At 47.9% G+C, this 18,185-nt stretch overlaps 1 protein-coding gene across 3 annotated transcripts in view; it reads left to right on the forward strand.

The window, feature by feature from the left end:
* The first annotated feature begins 636 nt into the window (after positions 1-636).
* The window catches only part of LOC140348225 (unconventional myosin-VI-like), a 147,832-nt gene continuing 130,283 nt past the window's right edge, over positions 637-18,185 (forward strand). For all 3 annotated transcript variants that reach the window (XM_072434289.1, XM_072434290.1, XM_072434291.1), the window contains exons 1-8: positions 637-760; positions 1,772-1,841; positions 4,278-4,351; positions 6,546-6,675; positions 7,216-7,321; positions 7,588-7,643; positions 10,736-10,833; positions 16,091-16,255. In XM_072434289.1, the coding sequence (XP_072290390.1) occupies positions 644-760; positions 1,772-1,841; positions 4,278-4,351; positions 6,546-6,675; positions 7,216-7,321; positions 7,588-7,643; positions 10,736-10,833; positions 16,091-16,255 (816 nt within the window). In that variant the 5' untranslated portion in view covers positions 637-643. The remainder of the gene's footprint in view (positions 761-1,771; positions 1,842-4,277; positions 4,352-6,545; positions 6,676-7,215; positions 7,322-7,587; positions 7,644-10,735; positions 10,834-16,090; positions 16,256-18,185) is intronic.

The raw sequence follows: 18,185 nt of genomic DNA on the forward strand, positions 1-18,185 counted from the left end.
CTACAGTGTGACAGTGTGTTACCATGACTACAGTGTGACAGTGTGTTACCATGACTACAGTGTGACAGTGTGTTACCATGACTACAGTGTGACAGTGTGTTACCATGGTTACAGTGTGTTGCTTCTCTTAGATGTGAATAGTCTCTGGTTTGGGCCTCACACGGAGCCTGCTGATTGGACAGGAGCTTTTAGAGATTCTTCTTTGTGGGAGGGGCCTAAGGCTCTTTATCGTGTTCTAACTCTTTGTTTATGTCAGTGCAGTTCTCAGTTGTACCAGGAGGAGGCGCTTTGACCTAATGACCTTCTGTTTTAACGGTGCTGCAACATCAAAGCAGACTTCAGAGAATTCATGGTCAAGTGGTCAGATCGGTCACTTCCCCTGGACGACCTGATCACATGACCTGGTCACATGACCTGGTCACATGACCTGATCACATGACCTGGTCACATGACCTGATCACATGACCTGGTCACATGACCTGATCACATGACCTGGTCACATGACCTGGTCACATGACCTGGTCACATGACCTGGTCACATGACATAAGTCGTGGCCGATATAGATCGGTGCACCTCTAAATTATATATGTGTGTGTATATTGTGTATGTAGTAGTAGCAGTAGTATTGTGTGTAACAGGAGGATGGAGGACGGGAGGCCCGTGTGGGCCCCTCACCCCACTGATGGTTTTCAGCTCGGGACCATCGTCGACATCGGACCCGACTCTCTGACCATTGAGCCACTCAAAGGAAACACAAAGGTACTTTATACTTCAAGTACTGTCAGTACTGCAGATGGACTACACTCTTTATACTTCAAGTACTGTCAGTACTGCAGATGGACTACACTCTTTATACTTCAAGTACTGTCAGTACTGCAGATGGACTACACTCTTTATACTTCAAGTACTGTCAGTACTGCAGATGGACTACACTCTTTATACTTCAAGGACTGTCAGTACTGCAGATGGACTACACTCTTTATACTTCAAGTACTGTCAGTACTGCAGATGGACTACACTCTTTATACTTCAAGTACTGTCAGTACTGCAGATGGACTACACTCTTTATACTTCAAGTACTGTCAGTACTGCAGATGGACTACACTCTTTATACTCTCGCGGGGCTGAGGTTTGAGGGTGGGACACCGCCGTAGGCGGCGCTAGTAATAAGGACTTAAAAATGTGCGCTCGCGCCTTCGGCGCTTGCGGCCGATATGATCAGACTCCGCCTCTTCGAGCGCCGTATTTTCCGATGCTTTTACAAATTAAAGCGGCGCTTTTAACGCCGTAAATGAGCGCTGCAATTTACGCCAGACGACGCTCCTGAGAGTCTCATCATATTGGCTTTCCATACTTTTGGGTGCGAGCGCTCCAGGTCCAGGTCCAGGTCCAGGTCCAGGTCCAGGTCCAGGTCCAGGTCCAGGTCCAGGTCCAGGTCCAGGTCCAGGTGGTTAGGGTTCATGTCTCTGTTTGTCTCTGTAATGAACCTGTCTCACATACATCAGACTTAAACTGTCCGTCTCCATAGAAACGACCTGAGCGCGCCTCACTAATGTGTCCCTCTGAAAACACAGCTGCAGATTGTTCCTACCTCTGCTCTGGACACTCTGGGATAGTGATGAGGACAGGGACATGAGGGACATCAGGAGCACGAGGGACATGAGGGACATCAGGAGCACGAGGGACATCAGGAGCATGAGGGACATCAGGGACATCAGGGACAACGTCCTGGAGCTTCAGACACTTTTGTTGATATTTTCTGTTTTTCAGACTTTTCTGGCGCCAATAAACCAGGTGTTTCCAGCAGAAGATGATGTGGACAAACAAGTGGAGGACAACTGTGAGACATACTCATCATTATAATTATAAAGACCCCCTGGCCCCTCCCCCTCCTCCTGGGACAATACCTCTGGCCCCTCCCCCCTGGGACAGCACCTCTGGCCCCTCCCCCGCAGAAACATTGTGGTTTGTGGGAGGGAAAAAAATTACAATTAAAGCCGCAAGCGGCAATGATCGGCCCTCATCGTCACGCCGGAAGAGGAGGGGGCGGGGCTAACGCGCCCCAATTGTCCTTTTATTACACCTACTGCTGAATCTGTGACGCTGTCACATCTTCTCACTTTGTTTTACATCAAAAAGACATTTTATTTTGAATTCTTGGCAAAATGTGCGGCTCTGCCGCACAGACACCGTGACTCTTTGAATAAAAATGTGGATCACTTTTGATGGTCCTGAAGATGAGTCTCACCAAATTTCAGGTTAATATGTCTAACGCCCTGAGGGGGAGGAGTTCTACGATCAGATTTTTTTTGGGTCATTTCCTATCTCAATGCATTTTTGGTACATTTGGGGGCGCTGACGCGCCAATTTTTTTTATTTTAGAAAAGGGAAATAGCCAGAATGTAGAGGCACGATTTTTAGAGGTGTGAACAGTTTTGTGACTTTTCGTCAATGTCACTGGGTGAAATATAGGGGGGCGTGTCCCGAGAAGAAGAAGAAAGAATAATATTCCGATGCGAAAACAATGTTTCCCATTTTTGGGGTCCCTGGTCACTGACGGGTACTTTCGTTAATTTTGAGTGGGCTCCGCCCACTTTGTGTTTTTGGCCCTCTATACAGTAATAATGTTAATTTTTTGCATTACATGTTTATATGAACGGAACATGCAAGAGATGGGGAACGTATTCGTGAGCTACTTAGCGCAAATGAGTGCTTTATATGGGGATGACGGCCGCGAAATGTAAAGTGCTCGTTTAGTGCGCACTTTTGCACGGGCTTCACCCGTTTACAACGGTAATGTTCCATTTTCCTACTACTAATTAGTATGCACAGGGCGTGCGTGAGTGAAGGAGTGCGTTAGTGAGTACGCCCATTCACTCATTGTTGACTATTTCTGTCATAGCAGGAGTAAGTATGCATGATCCATGCCTTCGGCATGGGCTAGTTCACTGTACTTGCCAGGGGCGACAGGGCACCAAACATGCGGGCACAGTTGCAACGCGAGCAATAGGCCCTCCGCCCCCTGCTGGGGCTCGGGCCTATCAATACCAGAAGCTTTTTTCAGACGATTTTCCCGTAAGAACTCGAGCTAGAGTCATGTGACTCTGTGGCATTTTGCCCCGTCACAAATGAACTCGTTCTATAATAGTTTTCAGTCTTTTATTCATGAAACATGAAAGATTGTGGCTTGCAGAGGGCGCTAGAGCCCGCAGAGGGCGCTACAGCCCGCAGAGGCCCGCAGAGGGCGCTACAGCCCGCAGAGGGCGCTACAGCCCGCAGAGGGCGCTACAGCCCGCAGAGGGCGCTACGGCGCTACAGCCCGCAGAGGGCGCCACGGCGCTACAGCCCGCAGAGGGCGCTACGGACCGCAGAGCGCAGAGGGCGCTACGGACCGCAGAGCGCAGAGGGCGCTACGGCCCGCAGAGGGCGCTTGGGCGCTACGGCCCGCAGAGGGCGCTTGGGCGCTACGGCCCGCAGAGGGCGCTTGGGCGCTACGGCCCGCAGAGGGCGCTTGGGCGCTACGGCCCGCAGAGGGCGCTTGGGCGCTACGGCCCGCAGAGGGCGCTTGGGCGCTACGGCCCGCAGAGGGCGCTAGGGCGCTACAGCCCGCAGAGGGCGCTACAGCCCGCAGAGGGCGCTACAGCCCGCAGAGGGCGCTAGGGCGCTACAGCCCGCAGAGGGCGCTACAGCCCGCAGAGGGCGCTAGGGCCCTACAGCCCGCAGAGGGCGCTAGGGCCCTACAGCCCGCAGAGGGCGCTAGGGCCCTACAGCCCGCAGAGGGCGCTAGGGCGCTAGAGCCCGCAGAGGGCTCCGTCCCTCCCACACTGGGTCAAATGTCTCCGTCCCTCCCTCACTGGGTCAAATGTCTCCGTCCCTCCCACACTGGGTCAAATGTCTCCGTCCCTCCCACACTGGGTCAAATGTCTCCGTCCCTCCCACACTGGGTCAAATGTCTCCGTCCCTCCCACACTGGGTCAAATGTCTCCGTCCCTCCCACACTGGGTCAAATGTCTCCGTCCCTCCCACACTGGGTCAAATGTCTCCGTCCCTCCCACACTGGGTCAAATGTCTCCGTCCCTCCCACACTGGGTCAAATGTCTACGTCCCTCCCACACTGGGTCAAATGTCTCCGTCCCTCCCACACTGGGTCAAATGTCTACGTCCCTCCCACACTGGGTCAAATGTCTACGTCCCTCCCACACTGGGTCAAATGTCTACGTCCCTCCCACACTGGGTCAAATGTGAGGAACATTGACTAAGTGTGTCTGTGTTTCAGGTTCTCTCATGTATCTGAATGAAGCCACTTTACTCAACAACGTCAGAGTCCGATACAGCAAAGACCACATCTACGTAAGTCCCTCCCACTGGGTCAAATGTGTCCCCCATCAGTGTGGATCAAATGTGTCCCCCATCAGTGTGGATCAAATGTGTCCCCCATCAGTGTGGATCAAATGTGTCCCCCATCAGTGTGGATCAAATGTGTCCCCCATCAGTGTGGATCAAATGTGTCCCCCATCAGTGTGGGTCAAATGTGTCCCCCATCAGTGTGGGTCAAATGTGTCCCCCATCAGTGTGGGTCAAATGTGTCCCCGTTCCACACTGGGTCAGATGCCTCTCTGATAAAGCCTTTCTCTTTGTCATGAATGTGAGTGAAGTACAACAGTGACACCTTGTGGCCTCAAAGGGACGCTTCAATGAAAGTTCATGACTTACATGATGTGTTAGATCAGGTCTGTGGAGCGGCGCACACACATGTTAGATCAGGTCTGTGGAGCGGCGCGCACACATGTTAGATCAGGTCTGTGGAGCGGCGCACACACATGTTAGATCAGGTCTGTGGAGCGGCGCACACACATGTTAGATCAGGTCTGTGGAGCGGCGCACACACATGTTAGATCAGGTCTGTGGAGCGGCGCACACACATGTTAGATCAGGTCTGTGGAGCGGCGCACACACATGTTAGATCAGGTCTGTGGAGCGGCGCACACACATGTTAGATCAGGTCTGTGGAGCGGCGCACACACGTGTTAGATCAGGTCTGTGGAGCGGCGCACACGTGTGTTAGATCAGGTCTGTGGAGCGGCGCACACACATGTTAGATCAGGTCTGTGGAGCGGCGCACACGTGTGTTAGATCAGGTCTGTGGAGCGGCGCACACACATGTTAGATCAGGTCTGTGGAGCGGCGCACACACATGTTAGATCAGGTCCGTGGAGCGGCGCACACACATGTTAGATCAGGTCTGTGGAGCGGCGCACACACATGTTAGATCAGGTCTGTGGAGCGGCGCACACACATGTTAGATCAGGTCTGTGGAGCGGCGCACACACATGTTAGATCAGGTCTGTGGAGCGGCGCACACACATGTTAGATCAGGTCTGTGGAGCGGCGCACACACATGTTAGATCAGGTCTGTGGAGCGGCGCACACACATGTTAGATCAGGTCTGTGGAGCGGCGCACACACATGTTAGATCAGGTCTGTGGAGCGGCGCACACACATGCTAGATCAGGTCTGTGGAGCGGCGCACACACATGTTAGATCAGGTCTGTGGAGCGGCGCACACACATGTTAGATCAGGTCTGTGGAGCGGCGCACACACATGTTAGATCAGGTCTGTGGAGCGGCGCACACACATGTTAGATCAGGTCTGTGGAGCGGCGCACACATGTTAGATCAGGTCTGTGGAGCGGCGCGCACACATGTTAGATCAGGTCTGTGGAGCGGCGCGCACACATGTTAGATCAGGTCTGTGGAGCGGCGCGCACACATGTTAGATCAGGTCTGTGGAGCGGCGCACACACATGTTAGATCAGGTCTGTGGAGCGGCGCACACACATGTTAGATCAGGTCTGTGGAGCGGCGCACACACATGTTAGATCAGGTCTGTGGAGCGGCGCACACACATGTTAGATCAGGTCTGTGGAGCGGCGCACACACATGTTAGATCAGGTCTGTGGAGCGGCGCACACACATGTTAGATCAGGTCTGTGGAGCGGCGCGCACACACATGTTGGATCAGGTCTGTGGAGCGGCGCACACACATGTTAGATCAGGTCTGTGGAGCGGCGCACACACATGTTAGATCAGGTCTGTGGAGCGGCGCGCACACACATGTTGGATCAGGTCTGTGGAGCGGCGCACACACATGTTAGATCAGGTCTGTGGAGCGGCGCACACACATGTTAGATCAGGTCTGTGGAGCGGCGCGCACACACATGTTGGATCAGGTCTGTGGAGCGGCGCACACACATGTTAGATCAGGTCTGTGGAGCGGCGCACACACATGTTAGATCAGGTCTGTGGAGCGGCGCGCACACACATGTTGGATCAGGTCTGTGGAGCGGCGCGCACACATGTTAGATCAGGTCTGTGGAGCGGCGCGCACACATGCTAGATCAGGTCTGTGGAGCGGCGCACACACATGTTAGATCAGGTCTGTGGAGCGGCGCACACACATGTTGGATCAGGTCTGTGGAGCGGCGCGCACACACATGTTGGATCAGGTCTGTGGAGCGGCGCAGTGATGACCTGTGTGTTTCAGACGTACGTGGCGAACATCCTGATCGCGGTGAATCCGTACTATGACCTGCCCAAACTCTACGCTCCAGAAACCATCAAACAATATCGAGGTCGTTCTCTGGGGACGCTGCCTCCTCACGTCTACGCTATAGGTACTGCAAATACTACTACTACTGCATGTACTACTGCATGTTCTACTGCATGTTCTACTGCATGTACTACTGCATGTACTACTGCATGTACTACTGCATGTACTACTGCATGTACTACTGCATGTACTACTGCATGTTCTACTGCATGTACTACTGCATGTACTACTGCATGTACTACTGCATGTACTACTGCATGTACTACTGCATGTACTACTGCATGTACTACTGCATGTTCTACTGCATGTACTACTGCATGTACTACTGCATGTACTACTGCATGTACTACTGCATGTACTACTGCATGTACTACTGCATGTACTACTGCATGGTACACACTAACACTTCAGAGCTGCTCAGGACATGAGGCTGCAGTTTGAAATATCACCACCAGAGAGCACTGTGGGACTGTCAGAACCTGCTGTGTGTTAGGCCTGGTTTAGGCCTGGTTTAGGCCTGGTTTAGGCCTGGTTTAGGCCTGGTTTAGGCCTGGTTTAGGCCTGGTTTAGACCTGGTTTAGACCTGGTTTCACTCTTGTTTCAGCGGACAAAGCGTACAGAGACATGAAGGTGCTGAAGATGAGTCAGTCCATCATCGTTTCTGGAGAATCTGGAGCAGGAAAGACGGAAAACACCAAGTTTGTCCTCAGGTCAGAGCTGTGTGTGTGTGTGTGTGTGTGTGTGTGTGTGTGTGTGTGTGTGTGTGTGTGTGTGTGTGTGTGTGTGTGTGTGTGTGTGTGTGTGTGTGTGTGTGTGTGTGTGTGTGTGTGTGTGTGTGTGTGTGTGTGTGTGTGTGTGTGTGTGTGTGTGTGTGTGTGTGTGTGTGTGTGTGTGTGTGTGTGTGTGTGTGTGTGTGTGTGTGTGTGTGTGTGTGTGTGTGTACATAATTTATATGTAGACACTTTGCTCTTCTCAGATATCTGACCACGTCGTACGGCACTGGGCAGGACATCGACGAGCGCATCGTAGAAGGTACGACATGTTCAAACGCAGAAAACACACCCCGAGTACTTATATTCAGTACTTATATTTTCTGGACTATAAATTACACCATCGAAAAAAATGCATGATAGAGAAGAAAAAGACATAATATCACATAAGTCGCTCCAGAGTATAAGTTGCACCTCGGCCAAAACTATGAAAAAAAGGTCAGTAAAATACAGTATGTATAATGCAGTATATATAATGCAGTATATATAATGCCGTATATATAATGCAGTATGTATAATGCAGTATATATAATGCAGTATGTATAATGCAGTATGTATAATGCAGTATGTATAATGCAGTATGTATAATGCCGTGTATATATAATGCAGTATGTATAATGCAGTATGTATAATGCAGTATGTATAATGCAGTATGTATAATGCAGTATGTATAATGCAGTATGTATAATGCAGTATGTATAATGCCGTGTATATATAATGCAGTATGTATAATGCAGTATGTATAATGCAGTATGTATACTGCAGTATATATAATGCAGTATGTATAATGCAGTATGTATAATGCAGTATGTATACTGCAGTATATATAATGCAGTATGTATAATGCAGTATGTATACTGCAGTATGTATAATGCAGTATATATAATGCAGTATGTATAATGCAGTATGTATAATGCAGTATATATAATGCAGTATGTATAATGCCGTATATATACTGCAGTATGTATAATGCAGTATGTATACTGCAGTATATATAATGCAGTATGTATAATGCAGTGTATGTATAATGCAGTATGTATAATGCAGTGTATATAATGCAGTGTATATAATGCAGTATGTATAATGCAGTATATATACTGCAGTATGTATAATGCCGTATATATAATGCAGTATGTATAATGCAGTATGTATAATGCAGTATGTATAATGCCGTATATATAATGCAGTATATATAATGCAGTATATATAATGCAGTATGTATAATGCCGTATATATAATGCCGTATATATAATGCAGTATGTATAATGCCGTATATATACTGCAGTATGTATACTGCAGTATATATAATGCAGTATATATAATGCAGTATGTAAAATGCAGTGTATATAATGCAGTATATATAATGCAGTATGTATAATGCCGTATATATACTGCAGTATGTATAATGCAGTATGTATACTGCAGTATATATAATGCAGTATATATAATGCAGTATGTAAAATGCAGTATATATAATGCAGTATATATAATGCAGTATGTATAATGCCGTATATATACTGCAGTATGTATACTGCAGTATGTATAATGCAGTATGTATAATGCAGTATGTATAATGCAGTGTGTATAATGCAGTATGTATAATGCAGTATATATAATGCAGTATGTATAATGCAGTATGTATAATGCAGTATGTATAATGCAGTGTATGTATAATGCAGTGTATGTATAATGCAGTGTATATAATGCAGTGTATATAATGCAGTATGTATAATGCAGTATATATAATGCAGTATGTATAATGCAGTGTATGTATAATGCAGTGTATGTATAATGCAGTATGTATAATGCAGTATGTATAATGCAGTATGTATAATGCAGTATGTATAATGCAGTGTATATAATGCAGTATGTATAATGCAGTATGTATAATGCAGTATGTATAATGCAGTATATATAATGCAGTATGTATAATGCAGTATGTATAATGCAGTATATATAATGCAGTATGTATAATGCAGTATGTATAATGCAGTATGTATAATGCAGTATGTATAATGCAGTATATATACTGCAGTATGTATAATGCAGTATGTATACTGCAGTATATATAATGCAGTATGTATAATGCAGTGTATGTATAATGCAGTATGTATAATGCAGTGTGTATAATGCAGTATGTATAATGCAGTATATATACTGCAGTATATATAATGCAGTATATATAATGCAGTATATATAATGCAGTATGTATAATGCCGTATATATAATGCAGTATGTATAATGCAGTATGTATAATGCAGTATGTATAATGCAGTATGTATAATGCAGTATGTATAATGCCGTATGTATACTGCAGTATGTATAATGCAGTATGTATACTGCAGTATGTATAATGCAGTATGTATAATGCAGTGTATGTATAATGCAGTATGTATAATGCAGTGTATGTATAATGCAGTGTATGTATAATGCAGTGTATATAATGCAGTATGTATAATGCAGTATATATACTGCAGTATGTATAATGCAGTATGTATAATGCAGTATGTATAATGCAGTATATATAATGCAGTATATATAATGCAGTATGTATAATGCCGTATATATAATGCAGTATGTATAATGCAGTATGTATAATGCAGTATGTATAATGCAGTATGTATAATGCAGTATATATAATGCAGTATGTATAATGCCGTATATATAATGCCGTATATATAATGCAGTATGTATAATGCCGTATATATACTGCAGTATGTATAATGCAGTATGTATACTGCAGTATATATAATGCAGTATGTATAATGCAGTATGTAAAATGCAGTATGTATAATGCAGTATGTATATAATGCAGTATGTATAATGCAGTATATATAATGCAGTATGTATAATGCAGTATGTATAATGCAGTATGTATAATGCAGTATGTATAATGCAGTATGTATAATGCAGTGTATATAATGCAGTATGTATAATGCAGTATATATAATGCAGTATGTATAATGCAGTATGTATAATGCAGTATGTATAATGCAGTATGTATAATGCAGTATGTATAATGCAGTATGTATAATGCAGTGTATATAATGCAGTATGTATAATGCAGTATGTATAATGCAGTATGTATAATGCAGTATGTATAATGCAGTGTATATAATGCAGTATGTATAATGCAGTATGTATAATGCAGTATGTATAATGCAGTATGTATAATGCAGTATGTATAATGCAGTATATATAATGCAGTATGTATAATGCAGTATGTATAATGCAGTATGTATAATGCAGTGTATGTAGTATGCAGTGTATGTAGTATGCAGTATGTATAATGCAGTATGTATACTGCAGTACAATATAATCGTATCCTAATGTACTTTCCTGTGGCGTTCACAGCGAACCCGCTGCTGGAGGCGTTTGGAAACGCCAAAACCGTCCGAAACAACAACAGCAGCCGATTCGGGAAGTTTGTGGAGATTCACTTTCACGAGAAGGTGAATAAACTCTACTCTCGATTGTGTCGTTTAGAGCCCTGTTTACACCTGTGTTTGAGTCGTTTAGAGCCCTGTTTACACCTGTGTTTGAGTCGTGTAGAGCCCTGTTTACACCTGTGTTTGAGTCGTTTAGAGCCCTGTTTACACCTGTGTTTGAGTCGTTTAGAGCCCTGTTTACACCTGTGTTTGAGTCGTTTAGAGCCCTGTTTACACCTGTGTTTGAGTCGTTTAGAGCCCAGTTTACACCTGTGTTTGAGTCGTTTAGAGCCCAGTTTACACCTGTGTTTGAGTCGTTTAGAGCCCTGTTTACACCTGTGTTTGAGTCGTTTAGAGCCCTGTTTACACCTGTGTTTGAGTCGTGTAGAGCCCTGTTTACACCTGTGTTTGAGTCGTTTAGAGCCCTGTTTACACCTGTGTTTGAGTCGTTTAGAGCCCTGTTTACACCTGTGTTTGAGTCGTTTAGAGCCCTGTTTACACCTGTGTTTGAGCTGTTTACACCTGTGTTTGAGTCGTTTAGAGCCCTGTTTACACCTGTGTTTGAGTCGTTTAGAGCCCTGTTTACACCCGTGTTTGAGTCGTGTAGAGCCCTGTTTACACCTGTGTTTGAGCTGTTTACACCTGTGTTTGAGTCGTTTAGAGCCCTGTTTACACCTGTGTTTGAGTCGTGTAGAGCCCTGTTTACACCTGTGTTTGAGCTGTTTACACCTGTGTTTGAGTCGTTTAGAGCCCTGTTTACACCTGTGTTTGAGTCGTTTAGAGCCCTGTTTACAGCTGTGTTTGAGTTGTTTAGAGCCCAGTTTACACCTGTGTTTGAGTCGTTTAGAGCCCTGTTTACACCTGTGTTTGAGTCGTGTAGAGCCCTGTTTACACCTGTGTTTGAGCTGTTTACACCTGTGTTTGAGTCGTTTAGAGCCCTGTTTACACCTGTGTTTGAGTCGTTTAGAGCCCTGTTTACAGCTGTGTTTGAGTTGTTTAGAGCCCAGTTTACACCTGTGTTTGAGTCGTTTAGAGCCCTGTTTACACCTGTGTTTGAGTCGTTTAGAGCCCTGTTTACACCTGTGTTTGAGTCGTTTAGAGCCCTGTTTACACCTGTGTTTAGAGCCTTTCACAGATAAAAGCAGTTTATTCCTGATCGCTGTCCGTGGTGCTGAACCCTGAGCTTTATGGTTTGAATAGAACGTGAAGATGGAAAGAACAGAACGAGTCATAAATCTGATTTAACGAACGTTATTTTAAAACTAAGACAAACTAAAGACGATTCTGTTTTAATGAGATTAAACTCATTCATTATGTCTAAAGGACTAAACCAGGACTAAACCAGGACTAAACCAGGACTAAACCAGGACTAAACCAGGACTAAACCAGGACTAAACCAGGACTAAACCAGGACTAAACAAATGTGTTTAATTGTTGTTGTTGTTTTATGGCGGTTGGCGTCCGAGTGTTGCATTACCGCCAGACTGTAGTCCTCAGACTCTGTCGTAGTCCGTAAAAGTACTCCTTCCATTGCTTTGGTGTTACAAAGCCCATGATATGTCTTTGTGACTAGAATAGTTGTTGCTGTTTCAGAGACCGACCGGCTTTATTCCAGGGAGACTCTTCTTCATCTTCCTCTCCTTCTTTGACGTTCGGTGCTTCCACCGTACAGCTTTATTCTTCAGGCTTCATTCTATAGGCTCTAATATTTCCACTGATGTCGCCGCTTGGTAGCCGTGCGTCTACGAGACTGGGCGAGGACAGGAGACCACCCCCACCCCCATCTCGTCACTCTGATCACTCTGACTCCCCACAAGCAGACCCCCATCACTCCGACTCCCATTTAGCGCCTTTAGCCTGTTTTCTATATCTGCCCAATCAAGCTCCTTTGTTCCAAGGAATCTCCCTGCAGCTTTAGCAACGATCCCGATCCTTTCAGTTCTGCTTTGAGTCTGAGCAGCACAGTTTACAACATCCACCATAAAGAGTACAAAATCCTCTCTATCCACAACCAGGGTATTCTCATTCATTCTGGAACCTGCACACTTGGGACCTCCACTCTTGAAACCTTCACACTTCTTGGGAGCCACGCTGGCCTCTCTCATTTCGCCCTGGCTGGGAGCAGCGCTGGCTCCTCTCTCTGTATTTACTCTAAACTCGTTACTTGAAACTTTCTTGACTGCATCTGCATAGGATATACCTTGAGAGACCTTTATTTTCTGCACCTCAGCAGCTCTTTTGCTAAACCTGCATCCCCCGTAGGCAGAGCTATGTTCTTCCCCACAGTTACAGCACTTCAGTTTTGCTCCCACGTCACACTTCCCATACTCGTGATCTCCTGCACATTTACCACACCTTTGCCTCCCTCTACAGACCGCTGCAATATGCCCAAAGCGCTGGCACTTGAAGCAACGCAGGGGCGGTGGAACATATGGCCTAACGTCAGGGCACATGAACCCAATGAACACCTTACTAGGCAGGCACCTCCCTTCAAGTGTTACCATTACCGACAAGCTGTCACATCTTACCCCAAACCGGGTCACCTTCAAACGCCTAGCGTCCACCACCGTAACTCCCGTCAAATTCTCCTTAACTTCATCCACAGACGTCGCCGTAGGGACACCTACGATAACTCCTCTGACCATGTTCCTTTCAGCATCAGACACAAGAATGTCCTTTCCACCCAGACGTTTAGTTCCAATCGCCTTCCGTTGCTGAGCCGCGTCCTTGCACACGACCAGCAGCGAGCCATCTCTAAGGACACTCGCACTCTTGATCACTCCCACAGCTACAGTTAGGCTCTTTGACAATGCCACTGAATTCCACTCCTTAAAGGATGCACTATCCTGTGCAAGCTTTATGATCACCTTACAGTCTTTGCTCTCACCCCGGATATCAATAGCTTCAGCCTCATCCTGCTGCTCATTCCCAGAACCCTCGGACGAGCTAAGGGACTTTTTACGTTTCCGGGCACGTGCAGCCAGAAAAGGCTGCTCCTCCACGCCGTCCAGAACGTCTTCGACCACCGATCCACTCTCCTCCGCCATCTCCCGTTGTTGTTGTTGTTGTTGTTGTTGTTTTATGGCGGTTGGCATCCAATTGTGTAATTGGATTAATTTAACTGTAAACCTGGTTCAAAGTGGACACACACACAGTCTAAAGTACAGTCTAAAGTACAGTCTAAAGTACAGTCTAAAGTACAGTCTAAAGTACATTCTAAAGTACAGTCTAAAGTACATTCTAAAGTACATTCTAAAGTACAGTCTAAAGTACATTCTAAAGTACAGTCTAAAGTACATTCTAAAGTACAGTCTAAAGTACAGTCTAAAGTACAGTCTGAAGTACATTCTAAAGTACATTCTAAAGTACAGTCTAAAGTACAGTCTAAAGTACAGTCTAAAGTACATTCTAATCCTGAGAGTCAAAGCTTGTGCCTCTTGGACCTGACCCTGGATCTGACCCTGGACCTGACCCTGGACCTGACCCTGGATCTGACCCAGGACCTGACCCAGGACCTGACCCAGGACCTGACCCTGGACCTGACCCTGGATCTGACCCTGGACCTGACCCTGGACCTGACCCTGGATCTGACCCTGGATCTGACCCTGGACCTGACCCTGGATCTGACCCTGGATCTGACCCTGGATCTGACCCTGGACCTGACCCTGGATCTGACCCTGGATCTGACCCTGGATCTGACCCTGGATCTGACCCTGGACCTGACCCTGGTCCTGACCCTGGATCTGACCCTGGATCTGACCCTGGATCTGACCCTGGTCCTGACCCTGGATCTGACCCTGACCCTGGATCTGACCCAGGACCTGACCCAGGACCTGACCCAGGACCTGACCCAGGACCTGACCCTGACCCTGGACCTGACCCTGGACCTGACCCTGGACCTGACCCTGGACCTGACCCTGGTCCTGACCCTGGATCTGACCCTGGATCTGACCCTGGATCTGACCCTGGATCTGACCCTGGTCCTGACCCTGACCCTGGATCTGACCCAGGACCTGACCCAGGACCTGACCCAGGACCTGACCCAGGACCTGACCCTGACCCTGGACCTGACCCTGGACCTGACCCTGGACCTGACCCTGGACCTGACCCTGGTCCTGACCCTGGATCTGACCCTGACCCTGGACCTGACCCTGACCCTGACCCTGGATCTGACCCTGGATCTGACCCTGGATCTGACCCTGGATCTGACCCTGGATCTGACCCTGGATCTGACCCTGGACCTGACCCTGGACCTGACCCTGGTCCTGACCCTGGTCCTGACCCTGGACCTGACCCTGGTCCTGACCCTGGATCTGACCCTGACCCTGGACCTGACCCTGACCCTGACCCTGGATCTGACCCTGGATCTGACCCTGGATCTGACCCTGGACCTGACCCTGGACCTGACCCTGGACCTGACCCTGGACCTGACCCTGGTCCTGACCCTGGTCCTGACCCTGGACCTGACCCTGGATCTGACCCTGACCCTGGACCTGACCCTGGACATGACCCTGGACCTGACCCTGGACCTGACCCTGACCCTGGATCTGACCCTGGACCTGACCCTGGATCTGACCCTGGACCTGACCCTGGACCTGGATCTGACCCTGGATCTGACCCTGGACCTGACCCTGACCCTGGACCTGACCCTGGACCTGACCCTGGACCTGACCCTGGACCTGACCCTGGACCTGACCCTGGACCTGACCCTGACCCTGGACCTGACCCTGGATCTAACCCTGGACCTGACCCTGACCCTGGACCTGACCCTGGACCTGACCCTGACCCTGGACCTGGATCTGACCCTGGATCTGACCCTGGACCTGACCCTGACCCTGGACCTGACCCTGGACCTGACCCTGGACCTGACCCTGGACCTGACCCTGGACCTGACCCTGGACCTGACCCTGACCCTGGACCTGACCCTGGACCTGACCCTGGACCTGACCCTGGACCTGACCCTGGACCTGACCCTGACCCTGGACCTGACCCTGACCCTGGACCTGGATCTGACCCTGGACCTGGATCTGACCCTGGACCTGGATCTGACCCTGGATCTGACCCTGGATCTGACCCTGGACCTGACCCTGGACCTGACCCTGACCCTGGATCTGACCCTGGATCTGACCCTGGATCTGACCCTGGACCTGACCCTGACCCTGGACCTGACCCTGGACCTGACCCTGGATCTGACCCTGGATCTAACCCTGGACCTGACCCTGACCCTGGATCTGACCCTTGACCTGACCCTGACCCTGTCTTTGGTGCCTCTTCTCTGCAGAACGCTGTGGTCGGTGGATTTGTGTCTCATTATCTCCTGGAGAAGTCTCGGATCTGCACCCAGAGCCACGAGGAGAGGAACTACCACATCTTCTACCGCCTGTGTGCAGGGGCCCCCGAGGAGATGAGGGAGAGGCTGCACCTGAAGGCCCCGGACACCTTTAGGGTAAGACCAGGGTGATCCTGACCCCTAACCCTGACCCTGATCCTGACCCTAGCACTGACCCTAACTCTAATCCTGACCCTAATCCTGACCCTAATCCTCACCCTAATCCTGACCCTAATCCTGACCCTGACCCTAATCCTGACCCTGACCCTAATCCTGACCCTAATCCTGACCCTAATCCTGACCCTGACCCTAATCCTGACCCTGACCCTAATCCTCACCCTAATCCTGACCCTAATCCTGACCCTGACCCTAATCCTCACCCTAATCCTGACCCTAATCCTGACCCTGACCCTAATCCTCACCCTAATCCTGACCCTAATCCTGACCCTGACCCTAATCCTCACCCTAATCCTGACCCTAATCCTGACCCTGACCCTAATCCTGACCCTGGCCGCACCAGAACCAGACTTTGGCACTGACAAGTCAAAAGAACAATTTAAATCTGCTCATGACAAGAGTAACAATGAGAGAGGCCTCCTGCCTGAGGGGCGTGGCCTCCTGCCTGAGGGGCGTGGCCTCCTGCCTGAGGGGCGTGGCCTCCTGCCTGAGGGGCGTGGCCTCCTGCCTGAGGGGAGTGGCCCTGTGTTTGAGTCGTTTAGAGCCCTGTTTACACCTGTGTTTGAGTCGTTTAGAGCCCTGTTTACACCTGTGTTTGAGTCGTTTAGAGCCCTGTTTACACCTGTGTTTGAGTCGTTTAGAGCCCTGTTTACACCTGTGTTTGAGTCGTTTAGAGCCCTGTTTACACCTGTGTTTGAGCTGTTTACACCTGTGTTTGAGTCGTTTAGAGCCCTGTTTACACCTGTGTTTGAGTCGTGTAGAGCCCTGTTTACACCTGTGTTTGAGCTGTTTACACCTGTGTTTGAGTCGTTTAGAGCCCTGTTTACAACTGTGTTTGAGTCGTTTAGAGCCCTGTTTACACCTGTGTTTGAGTCGTTTAGAGCCCTGTTTACACCTGTGTTTGAGTCGTGTAGAGCCCTGTTTACACCTGTGTTTGAGCTGTTTACACCTGTGTTTGAGTCGTTTAGAGCCCTGTTTACACCTGTGTTTGAGTCGTTTAGAGCCCTGTTTACAGCTGTGTTTGAGTTGTTTAGAGCCCTGTTTACACCTGTGTTTGAGTCGTTTAGAGCCCTGTTTACACCTGTGTTTGAGTCGTTTAGAGCCCTGTTTACACCTGTGTTTGAGTCGTTTAGAGCCCTGTTTACACCTGTGTTTGAGTCGTTTAGAGCCCTGTTTACAGCTGTGTTTGAGTTGTTTAGAGCCCAGTTTACACCTGTGTTTGAGTCGTTTAGAGCCCTGTTTACACCTGTGTTTGAGTCGTTTAGAGCCCTGTTTACACCTGTGTTTGAGTTGTTTAGAGCCCTGTTTACACCTGTGTTTGAGTCATTTAGAGCCCTGTTTACACCTGTGTTTGAGTCGTTTAGAGCCCTGTTTACACCTGTGTTTGAGTCATTTAGAGCCCTGTTTACACCTGTGTTTGAGTCGTTTAGAGCCCTGTTTACAGCTGTGTTTGAGTCATTTAGAGCCCTGTTTACACCTGTGTTTGAGTCGTTTAGAGCCCTGTTTACACCTGTGTTTAGAGCCTTTCACAGATAAAAGCAGTTTATTCCTGATCGCTGTCCGTGGTGCTGAACCCTGAGCTTTATGGTTTGAATAGAACGTGAAGATGGAAAGAACAGAACGAGTCATAAATCTGATTTAACGAACGTTATTTTAAAACTAAGACAAACTAAAGACGATTCTGTTTTAATGAGATTAAACTCATTCATTATGTCTAAAGGACTAAACCAGGACTAAACCAGGACTAAACCAGGACTAAACCAGGACTAAACCAGGACTAAACCAGGACTAAACCAGGTCTAAACAAATGTGTTTAATTGGATTCATTTGACTGTAAACCTGGTTCAAAGTGGACACACACACAGTCTAA

Source organism: Eucyclogobius newberryi, unplaced genomic scaffold, assembly GCF_026437365.1.
Source record: "Eucyclogobius newberryi isolate DKJ021-1_F unplaced genomic scaffold, fEucNew1.0.hap1 SCAF_63, whole genome shotgun sequence".
Taxonomy (NCBI): Eukaryota; Metazoa; Chordata; class Actinopteri; order Gobiiformes; family Gobiidae; genus Eucyclogobius; species Eucyclogobius newberryi.